Genomic DNA, 12510 nt, shown 5'->3' with positions numbered 1-12510 from the left:
AAGAAGGCAAGAATGATTCATAATTAGAAGATCGTTAATATAAATCAAAATATTATTTGGTCAAAAGAGAAAAACCATACGAACACTGAGATACCAAACGACTGAAAAGGCATGCCTTTAAAATTCTCTACAGTTGTACTCTCCAAGAACTAAAAATAAATTCCTTATAAAAATACTTTAAATACAGCACTTAGTAAGCAGTGATGCAGAAAATAGCACAGTTATAGAAAGAAGCCATGACAGCAAATGGTGCTGAGCAGGGATTCAGGAAGCCTGGGCTTTGGATTTACACCTCCAGTCGGACACCTCGCTGAACTGCAGGCTCTGACGTTCACCTGCCTTCCTGCCACCCCGCTGGGACACTATGAGGCTTCCTGAACTTAATTTGTCCAAAACTGAAGTCTAGATTCCCTGCCTCAAACCTGCTCCTCTCCCAGTCTTAGTACGTGGGAAATTCCATTCCTCCCACTGCTTGGACCAAAACCCTTGTCCTTCTTTCCCTCACGTTCCACATCCAATCCACCAGCAAACCCTGGTGCTTCTGCCTTTGAAATGTAACCACTTCCACCCTTGCCTCTCCGCAAGCTGTGTGCCACACAACCGCTGCAGCCGCGGCAGCAGGCTCTCCTTTTTCTTTTTAAAGTTTTAAGTCAGATCATGTTAGTCCTTTGCTCAAAACCCTCCAAAGACTTCCTTCTCATTCGTAATAAAATTCCTCCTCCTTCCCATTGTCAGCAAGGCCTCGGGTACTTCGGGACCCCCTTAGCCCTTCTCCCTCTTCTTTTATGTTTAATCTCATCTCTTACCCTCCTACTCTCACTAACTCCACTCCAGGCACACTCGATCCCCAGCACCGTGTCTCTGGGCGACACGATCCACTCCTCGCAGCCTGTGTTTGCTGTTCCCTCTGCCTGGAGCATCTTCTACCACACCTCTACGTGGTTTTCTCCCTCTCTGTCCACAGGCCTTGTCGCAATTATCATCCTGCCAGGGAAGCCTTCCCCGGCTAACTTTTGAAAATAGCACCTCTAGTTCTTCTGTTCCCTTAACCTGCTTTCTTTCCTCCTCAGCACTTATCGCTATCTGACATATGTATTTGTTTGCCTCTCCCAACTAGAATATAAGCCCCATGAGAGCAGAAAATATGTCGGCTTTTGCTCACTACTATATCTCTAGTATTTAGCACTTGCTAGGGGATCAATTAGTAGTTGTGGAATAAATGGTCTTTATTCTGCTGTAATTAGTTGTAAGCCTTTGTGATTCTCAGTTTCTCCACCTGCAAAACTGAGTGAGATTAAATAACAGAATATTTTTAGCATTAAAATTATAAAATTTTTGTGACTTAAAGAGTTCTATTTATTATATAAAATCCCAAGATGTGAGACTACTTTGGAAGCCAGAATTATTTGGGGTTTGCTACTTACTTTAAGGGTAACAGCTGCTGCCTTGATGATAAAATCGTTGACTGATACTTTGATGTCATCTGAAAGAAAAACAAGTGTATTAAAATTAGTGTTCATAATAAAACTTTTAAGTTAACCATTATGATTTCAAACTTTTAAATTATGGACTGCACTGACAAACAATGATAAAAAATATTACAGGTTTTGTTTGCTTAGTCATGGTTCCTCTGAGTAGAGAAACTTGCATTATATGAGGTCCTGGATAAATAATATTAACCACGAATATAAAAGTTTTCTCCTGATCCTGATTACAGTTCTTTTAAACTGCTCAGATATCATACACAAGAACCGGAAAGATACATGACAACCATAATCAGAAAGAAAAGATCCAAGTCCCATGTCTTGAAAAAGACAAATGGTCTGTCCATGGCATATATAGTCAGGAAGTTTACAAGATGATTCATTTTTTTCCGCATCCTTTTCAAACGTCCGTGTTCTGTGTATTCTTTATAATACATGGATTATATCAGAACTGTAGCCTGATATATATCAGAACAGAGCTGTAGTCACTTTAAAGAAACAAACACAGATATATATAGAGAAAGGGAATGTTCAGGAATTTCTTTTTACTAACAAAATGTACAATGAAAAAATTTAAGATCACTGCATTAAATAAGAGCTGCTTTTTAACTTAACAAAACAGGATACAGCAAATGCCAAAGATGAAGCAATGTTGGCGTGGGTCTTAACGCAATGAATAAAATGAGGTTCTCTGTCTAGTTTTATGGTGAATCCATTTAAATCAATTTCCTTCCAGTATAATGTTTTAAGATAAAGCTGGGGTCCCCTCCCTTCCCAAAGAGCTGATCTTAATGAAAGCATTTGGTTTATACCTCTGCTTTTCCCAGTGCGTATGAAAGTGTTGTAAACTACATTTGATTCTTTATTGCAAGGGCTTCTATAAAAAGACTTTAAGATGGGTATCTAGTCAGTTGATGGTATGTGGCAGGATACACAAATCCTGTTACTCTACTATCATGGAATTTTACATGAATGATATCTCATTCCAAAGGCATTCGAAGATTTCAGAAAGGGATTAGATGCATTACCATAAACCTAAATACTGTCAAACTGTCATGGTAACTGTCAGCTGCTCTTCTAATACACAGCTCTTATCATTCAGATTTCCAGAAACACAAACATTTTTGTTTGTTTAAAACTCCTTTGGGAGCAGAAAAACAAACAGATTTCCAGTGCTTAGAGACTTAATGATACCCACATACAGAAAATTTGGTCTGCATAAATTCAAATATGTAGACAGAATATTTTATGAACACACTGTGCTTACCTCTCATGCCTCGCTCAGCCTCCTTCTCACTTTACCTACTATCCATAGATGTCCACAGTGAAGACTTCCCAAACCATTTACCAGCTGATGATTTCCAAATCTACTGCCCAAGTCCATAGTCCTCACTTAAAATTCCCTGCCCTCATCATACTCCTACATTTGACCACTTTCTTCATCTTGAAACACGTTCTCTTTCTGACTTCTGTGTCACAGACTCTCCTGGTTTTATTCCAGTCTCTGCTCACTTACTTTCAGTCCCTTCCTCTCAATGTTGACATCTCCCCAGGTGAGAACTTTCAGTTTGATACCATTTATATGATAATGATTCCTCCAAATTCTATCTTGAATCCTGGTGTATCTGGAGCTTCAGACTCATACACCCTCTTTCTCACATGACATTTTCTACTTACGTGTCTGATAGGCATCCCAAATCTAATATGTGCAAAGGAGATTTTATTCAAGTTCCTTTATTTTTAAATAAAATTTAAAACATACAGCAAAGTTTTTTTGCTTTTTTTTTATATTGCGGACATTTTCAAACATACAGAAAGACCATTGGTAACATTTATTAAGAAGATAGTAGGAAATACATTGTGAGGGAATATCAAATATTCTCCTTTGCATATTGTTACAAAACAAAGTGTGGAACATACTTACAGAATGTTATATACTATAACCTTTAATGTGGGCCCTTTGAAGACTCATCAAAAAATCCCTAATTGAAAGGACATACTAAACCTGGTCCATGCAAAGATACTACACTAATCCATACCTCCAATGAAATAGTACTGTTTCCTGCCTCATGAGAGGAAGGAACCAGGAAAATTATTCCACAATAACCTCTATATCATAACTAGCAAGTATGATTTGAAACCTGTAAGGGGAGCTTCCAGGGTTAACTTTTTGAACACTGATCACTCTGTCTAAAATAGCTTTCCATTTGGTTCCTTGGACTATTAAAATCTGTCAGGTTTGAAAGCCTGTACCTATACTGATTTATCAGTTCTGTTTTCACTTAGGATGTAGAAAGCCACAAGAGAAAGTTGTGCCCATCCAAATAGGGTGGGAGGAAAAGCAACATAAACTATAAAATCATAACTCTCTTGAGCCTATTAGGGAGCTGAGGTTACATCTAAGCTTTACAATTATGTCTAACATTTATAATTAGAGTTCCAAGGAGAAAACACATGAAGCAGAAGATATAGTTAAAAATAACTGTATCTGGGAGTTTTCCAAAATTAATGAAAGACACCAAACCACAAATCCAAGAAGCTGAGAGAAACCCAGACAGGATAAATGCAATAGGGAAAAAACAAAAAACAAAAAATGTTAGGCATATAATAGTCAAGCTGCTATTGGAAAAATCTTGAAGGCAACCAGAGAGAAAGAAAACATCATATACAGGGCAACACAGATTAAGAATGGCAGCAGATATTCTGCAAGTCAGAAGATAATGGAATGGTATCTTTAAGTAAAAACACTGGGGGAAAAAAACCTGTTTACTCAAAATTCTATACCCAGCAAAAATACCTTTCAAAAATGAAGGAGACACACCCATTAGAATGACTACTATCAAAATCACAGAAATAACAAGTGTTAGTGAGGATACAGAGCAACTGGGACCCTTGTGCACTGATGATAAGAATGTAAAATGATGCAGCCACAACAGAAAACAGTATGTTAGTTCCTCGAAAAGTTAGAGTTAGAATTACCATATGATTCAGCAGTAACACTTCTGGGGATATAACCAAAAGATCTGAAAGTAGAGATGCAAAGAGATATTTGTATATCCATGTTCACAGCAGCATATTCATAAAAATCAAAAGGTGGAAGCAACCAATTGTCCACTGACAGATAAATGAATACACAGAATGTGGTATATACATAAAATGGAATATCATTCAGTCTTAAAATGGAAGAAAATTCTAACATATGCTCATTGTGAATGAACCTTGAGAACAATATGCTAAGTGAAATAAGCCTGTCACAAAAGGACAAGTACTGTATGATTCCACTCAAATGAGATACAGAGTGGTCAAATTCATACAGACAGAGAGTAAAATAGTGTTTGCTAGAGGCTGAGGGGAAAGGGGAACAGGGAGTTACTGTTTAACAGGTACAGTGCTTCAGTTTTACACAATGAAGAATTTTGTGAATATGCATGGTGGCAATGGCTGCACAACAATATGAATGTACTTAATACCACAGAACTGTATAGGTAAAAATGGTTAAGATGGTAAATTTTATGTTATGTATATTTTACCAGAATTTATAATTCAAGGGATGGAAAAAAATGAAGGAGAAATAGACTTTTCCAGACAAAAACTGAAAGAATTTTTTGCCAGCCAACCTGTACCACAAGAAACATTAAGAAAGTTCTTCAGGCAGAAGTATGATAGCAGATAGCTAGCACTCTGGTCCTGTACAAAGAAATGAAGAATGACAAAACTGGTAAAAATACAGACAAGTATAAAAAGACATTTTTTTCCCCTCATTTTTAAAACTTTAAAATATAGTTGATTTGCTAAAGTAAAAAAAAATTATACATATATTCTGCTGACATCATATGTAGAAGTAAAGCATAAGAATAACAGCATAAAGGATGAGGGAGGGAATACAGGCATACTGTAAGGTGCTTACATTATACATGAGGTGGTGCAATAAAAATATGAAGGTAGATGTGATAAAGAATTATACTGTAAACCCTAAAGGAACCACAAAAATAAACATGAATAAATAAATAAATAATGAGAAAGAGGAGAGAGAGTAAAAAGAGAGACATAAAATGGGATCATAAATAAAAAAGTAATCCAAAATGAGATAAGAAACAGGAAAAACAGGAAGAATGATGGGACAAAAACAAAGGACAATAAATGGTACAAAAGAAAATTTTACAAAGGAAAAACAAAGAACAAATCATTCAATGTGAATAGTTTAAATCTTAATAAAAAGACAGAAACCACAGGATTGGATTAAATAAGTGAGAACCAATTATATGCTGTCTGCAAGGAACCATCTAAATACAGGTATACCTCATTTTATCGTGCTTTGCTTTATTGCCCTTTGCAGATATTGCGGGTTTTTTTTTTTTTAACAAATTGAAGGTTTGTGGCAACCCTGCTTCAAGGAGGTCTACTGGTGCCATTTTCCCAACAGCATTTGCTCACTTCATGTCTCTGTGTCACATTTTGGTGATTCTCTCAATATTTCAAACTTTTTCATTATTACTATATTTGTTATAGTGATCTGAGATCAGTAATCTTACTGATGTTACTATTGTAATTGTTTTGGGGTGCCACGAACCACACACACAGAAGAAGGTGAACTTAAGTGATAAATATTTGCGTGTGTTCTGACTGCTCCACTCACTGGCTGTTCCCCTGTCTCTCTCCCTCTCCTCAAGTCTCTTTATTCCCTGAGATTCAACAATGTTGAAATTAGGCCAATTAATAACCATACAATGGCCTCTAAGTGTTCAAGTGAAAGGAAGAGTCACACATCTCTCACTTTAAATCAAGAGCAAAAAGTGATCAAGCTTCGTGAGGAAGGCGTGTTGAAAGACAAGGCAGGCCGAAAGCTAGGCCTCTAGTGCTGAACAATTAGCCAAGTTGCAAATGAATGCAAAGGAAAAGTTCTTGAAGGAAATTAAAAGTGCTGCTCCAGAGAACACATGAATGATAACAAAGCAAAACAGCCTTATTGCTGATAGGAAGAAAGTGTGAGTAGTCTGGATAGAAGATCAAACCAGCCACAACATTCCCTTAAGCCAAAGCCCGATCCAGAGCGTCGCCCTAACTCTTCAATTCTGTGAAGGCTGAGAGAGGTGAGGAAGCTGCAGAGGAAAGTTTGAAGCTAGCAGAGGCTGGTTCATGAGGTTTATGGAAAGAGCCATCTCTGTAACATAAAAGTGCAGGGTGAAGCAGTAAGTGCTGATAAAGAAGCTGTAGCAAGTCATCCAGAGGATCTAGCTAAGAACATTAAGGAAGATGGCTACATTAAACCACAGATTTTCAATGTAGATGAAACAGCCTTCTATTGAAAGATGCCATCTAGGACTTCATAGCTAGAGAAAAGTCAATGCTGGCCTCAAAACTTCAAAGGATAGGCTGACTCTCCGGTTAGGCAGCTGGTGACTTTAAGTTGAAGCCAGGGCTCATTTACCATTCCGAAAATCCTAGGGACCTTAAGAATTATGCTAAATCTACTCTGCCTGTGCTCTATAAATGGAACAAAAAAGCCTGTATGACAGCATACAGTTTACATACTGTTTACAAAACAGTTTACTGAATATTTTAAGCTCCCTGTGGAGACCTACTGCTCAGAAAAAAAGATTCATTTTAAAATATGATTGCTCGCTGACAATGCACCACGTCACCCAAGAGCTCTGACGGAGATGTACAACAAGATTAATGTTGTTTTCATGCCTGCTAACAATCAAACATAATTATGCAGCCTGTGGATCAAACCTAATTTTGACTTTCAAGTCCTTGTAAGAAATACATTTCATAAGGCTATAGCTGCCATATACAGTGATTCCTCTGATGGACTTGGGCAAAGTAGGTTGAAAAACTTTGGAAAGGATTCACTATTCTAGCTGCCATTAAGAACATTTGTAATTCATGGAAAGGGGTCAAAATACCAACATCAGCAGGAGTTTGGAAGTTGATTCCAATCCTCATGAATGACTTTGAGGGGTTCAAGACTTCAGTGGAGGAAGTAACTGCAGATGTGGTAGAAACAGCAAGAAAACTAGAATTAGAAGTAGAACCTGAAGATATGACTGAATTGCTGTAATCTCATGATAAAACTTGAACAGATGAGGAGTTGCTTCTTACGGATGAGGAAGGAAAGTGGTTTCTTGAGATGGAATCTACTGGTGAAGATGCTGTGAAGACTGCAGAAATGACAACAAAGGATTCAGAATATGACATAAACTTAGTTGATAAGCAGCAGCAGGGTTTGAGAAGACTGACTCCGCTTTTGAAAGAAGCTCCACTGTGGACAAAATGCTATCAAACAGCATCGCTGCTACATAGAGTCGTTTGTGAGAGGAGAGTCAGTCAATCAATCAATGCAGCAAACTTCACTGCTGTCTTATTCTTTTAAAAATGCCCACAGCCACCCCACCCTTCAGCAACTCCCACCCTGATCAATCCACAGCACTCAACATCAAGGCAAGACCCTCCAGCAGCTGAAGGCTCAGATGGTGGTTAGCATTTTTAGCAATAAAGTATTGTTAGACATAATGCTACTGCACACTTAACAGACTATGGTATAGTGTAACATTACTTTTATATGCACAGGAAAACCAGAAAAAAAAAAAGTGTGACTTGCTTTATTGAAATATTTGCTTTATTGTGGTGGTCTGGAACTGAACTCGTGATATTTGTGAGGTATAAAGATACAGATACATTCAGAGTAAAAAGATGTAAAACGACATAATATAAAAACATTAATCAGAGAAATCTGGAATGCCTATATAAATATCAGGCAAAGGAGGTTTGAGGATAAGGAATATTATACCAGGAACAGACAGGACATTACATGATGGGTCTATTCACCAAGAAAACATAAAAATCCTAAATGTGTACATGCCTAATAACAGACCTTCAAAATACATGAAGCAAAGACTGATAAAAACTAAGAGAGGAAACAGACAAATCTACAATTATAATTAAGGATTTTAACACTCCTCTTTCAAGGATTAATAAAACAAAGAGACAGGAAATCAGTAAGTTTACAGAAGGTAAGAACAATAGTATCAACCAACTTCACCTAACCAACATTCATAAAACACTCCTCAAAAGTAGAACACACATTCTTTTCAAGGACACTAACTTTTGTGCTCCATTGCCTGCGCTTAGTCAAGCTGGCTCTGCACCTTTGTAAAAGAATATTGCCTATAGCCTGAAATATACATAATAGCCCTTTCTCAATGCTCTGCCGCAGAGGCTTGAACTTTAAAGGTGTAACACTTTTCCATTCACATAGAGATAAAAAGCTGCAGAACGGAAAGCAATTGCCTTGTTGGAGGTTTACAGGCACGTTGTGACCAGACCACCCTGGCACTGTAAGAACAAAGGGTTCCAGCACCAAAAAGACTGCAACAACCAGTCACACCCCCTACCCTTTTAGTATAACAGCAGCCTGAATTCTAACCCGGGGAAGATGGTTCTTTGGGACACAGTCTGCCACCTTCTTGGTCTGCTGGCTTTCTGAATAAAGTTGCTATTACTTGCCCTAACATCTCGTCTCTCAATTTATTGGCCTGTTGTGCAGTGAGCAGTATGAGCTTGGACCAGGTAACATTATGACTATAAAATAAATCTCAACAAACTTAAAAAGATTTAAATCATACAAAGTGTGTTCTCTAAACACAGTGGAGTTAAACTAGAAATCATAAAAGAAAGAAAACTGAAAAGTCCCTAAATATTTGGAAATTAAACTTATACTTCTAAATAACTGATTAATCAAAAAAGAAATCACAAGGGAAATTAGAAAACATCTTGAATTGAGTAGGAAGGAAAATAAAACATGCCAAAATTTATGGGCTACAGCTAAAGCACTGCTTAAAGGGAACTTAAAAGTATCATATGCTCATGTTAGAAATAAAGTTTATTATATTATATTGACATCGATTTTCACCTTAAGAAACTAGGGAAAAAAAGGGCAAATTAAACCCAAAGCAAATAGAAAAAATGAAATAATAAAGATGAGAGTAAAAATCAATAAAAACAAAATTATAGAAAAAGTTAGTAAAATCAAATAACTGGTTCTTTGAAGAGATCAATAAAATTGATAAACCTCTAGCCAGACTGACCAAGAAAGTTAGAAGACAAATTACTAATATAAAAAACGGTAATCTCACTTCATTTACAGTCATCCCTCCGTATCCGAGGGGAACTGGTTTCAGGACACCCCCTGGATACCAAAATCCGAGAATGTTCAAGTCCCTTGCATGAAATGGTGTAGTATTTGCATATAACCTACACACATCCTCCCGTACACTTTAAATCTCTAGAATACTTGTAATACTTAATATGATGTAAATGCTATGTAAATAGTTACCAGTGCATGGCAAATTCAAGTTCTGCTTTTTGGAACTTTCAGGAATTAAAAAAAAATATGGTTGGTTTAATTCACAGATGCAGAAGCTGTGAATATGAACGGCCAACTGTATACATGGACGTTATAAGTATAATAAGGTAATATGATCAACTTAATGCCAATAAATTTGATAACTTAGAAGACATAAATTCCTTGAAAAACGCAAACTACCAAAGGTCATTCAGGAAAAAATAATAACTCTTAATCTATTTTAAAAGTTGAATTTGTAGTTAAAAATCCCCATAAAGAAAATGGCAGCCCTAAAAAGCTTCATTGGTAAATTCTACCAAACAATTAAAAAACAAGTAAAACCAATTCTACTCAAACTCTTCCAGAAAATAAAGGAGTAAGAAACATTTCCCAACTTATTCTGTGATAACAAACCCAGTAAAAAAAACTCAATAAAAGAAAAACGACAGACCAGTATTTCTCATGTGCACAGGTGTAAAGATTCTTAGCTAAATTTTAGAAAATGGGATCAAGCAATGTATGAGAAAATTTTTAATGATTAAATGAATTTTAATCACTCACTAATGAGGAATCACTCATGTAAACAAAGATGATTCAACATTTGAAATCAACCAATGTAATTCATCATATTAACAAGGAAAGAAAAGATTATTTCAAAAGATACACAAAAAGTATTTGAAAAAAACAACATCCATTCATGCTTAAAATTCTTGGCAAATTAGGAAGAAAATTTCTTCAACATGAAGAAGGGAATCTTCCAAAAAACCAACAGCTAACGTTAAAGACTGAATGCTTTCCCCCAAGATCAAGAACAGGGCAAGAATGTTTGCTTTTATCACATACTGATCACTGTAACAGAGGTCCTAGACAGTGCAATAAGGCAAGAAAATGAAATAAAGTCATACAGATTGGAAAGAAAAAAGTAAAACATCAGATCATTCTAAAAATTTATATGTCTCTCAGCAACCTTAGTTTTAATAGATTTGGAGAAGAAACATTACAAATTTAATAACATGAAAGTACATTTTGAAGAGGAACTAAAAATTAAAATGTATAAAGAGTGATATCTAAGATATATTTACAATCTAAAACATTCTTAAATCAGTTTTGGATTTTATACTTTCTAAAATGTTAAGAACTGCTTCTTCAGATATCATACCAAAAAGTATGACGTATTCAATACTATGGAACCAATTTATTTCTTATAGGAAAAGAGAACCAATTCTCTTCTAGTACTAAAATATGCCGAGATGATGAAACTGATGGAAAAAGCTACACAATGTGCATTTCATAAATAAAGGATCTCATAATAGTTAGTTTAGCATGTGTATTACATTAAATAAACTCAACTTTACTAACCTCTGACCAGATTTTGCCTAACTTTTAAAACAGCTCCAAGGTCACAGTCAGTAGAAGCATATGCATGAGGTACAGTACGTTTAGATTCAGTTAACCTCTTGGCAATAACTCTTCTAATATTGCTAGTAGGGATTTCAGTGAACGTGCCCTGCAAAGAATAACATGTCCATTAAACCATAAATAGAATTGGAAAAAACAAGCAAACAAACTGTAACTGAAATCCTGTCTCAATGACCTAACTTATGAAAATAAAGATTAATACAGTAAAACTGTTATGAAAAATTCTTAGTATAAGAAGAAATATAAGAAATCTGAGGAATTTTAACTTTACAGTATATGACTGTAGAAAAAAAGCAGAAAAATTCATGTTTCAGTTGTGAATGGAACATCTATATTACCATGTTTAAGATGATTAAAAAGAAATGTACCAAATCATGAATAAACCCCTCATGGGTGTGCTTACTGAGATATCACCTATAAGCCTGTAAGTAGCTTCTGTTACAAACATCACTTCTTAATAAAACTCAAAGCAATCAATAAATCAACAACTACAGGCAATTTTTACTTATAAAAATGGCGTACATGAGAAAAAGGTAATCCAAAATACTAGATAATCTGCCAAATTATTTTTATTTTGGTTTGTAACTAAAAATAAAAAAATCACATGAGCATCTTATTTCCAAGAAACTCATAAAGTATGAATGGGATAATAAAATCTTCCTGTAACTTTACTGTAGCTTTTCCATTCTGTTCCTTGAACCTCTAACAAAAACATGATGGACCTTAAATTAGGTCTAATTCTTTGTTTGTCCTTCACTCCACTCTGGGACTGGATTACAGTCACTTAGGATAATACAAAACAGCCAAAAGTACAGCTGACTTCTTTTTTTATAAATGCTTTCTGTGGGAATTAAACATCTTATGTTAGCAAAATACTTGATCAAATAAAATAAATGCTGTCTACATACTGTAAGAATTTTAAAGTAAGGTTTATCTTTCAAATTTGAATAACTTACTTTTTAAAGAAATAAGATTTGATTACTCAAACTTTTGTGTATGTAGTCACGAATCATTAATGTACATTTAAAAAATCTGTTTCTCATGAAACTTGTACTGTTTTTAATTCTTTTAAAATACTATATTGGAATATATTTCTCCATCAGAAAAAGCAGTGTAGGTTTATTTATTTATTTTTTTCGGTGCCCATTCAGCTTTAAACAAACCTGATTATCCTGCATTTCTTCTGATGAGAAGCAAATGACATAAAAGGTACTAAGAAAGGGAGACAGAGAGGCAAAATGGAGTAATTTGAAAACAAAAAAG

At 35.5% G+C, this 12510-nt stretch overlaps 1 protein-coding gene across 1 annotated transcript in view; it reads right to left on the bottom strand.

Moving 5' to 3' along the window:
- Nucleotides 1-12510, bottom strand: part of PDHX (pyruvate dehydrogenase complex component X) — a 75513-nt gene that overhangs the window by 8283 nt on the left and 54720 nt on the right. The window contains exons 7-8 of the mRNA XM_068556372.1: nucleotides 11188-11335; nucleotides 1425-1483 (exon numbers count right to left, since the gene is read on the bottom strand). Coding sequence (XP_068412473.1) covers nucleotides 1425-1483; nucleotides 11188-11335 — 207 coding nt within the window. The remainder of the gene's footprint in view (nucleotides 1-1424; nucleotides 1484-11187; nucleotides 11336-12510) is intronic.

The sequence above is a fragment of the Eschrichtius robustus genome, chromosome 11, assembly GCF_028021215.1.
Source record: "Eschrichtius robustus isolate mEscRob2 chromosome 11, mEscRob2.pri, whole genome shotgun sequence".
Taxonomy (NCBI): Eukaryota; Metazoa; Chordata; class Mammalia; order Artiodactyla; family Eschrichtiidae; genus Eschrichtius; species Eschrichtius robustus.
The sequence above is the reverse complement of the archived record's forward strand: the minus strand, read 5'-3'. Positions and strand labels throughout refer to the sequence as shown.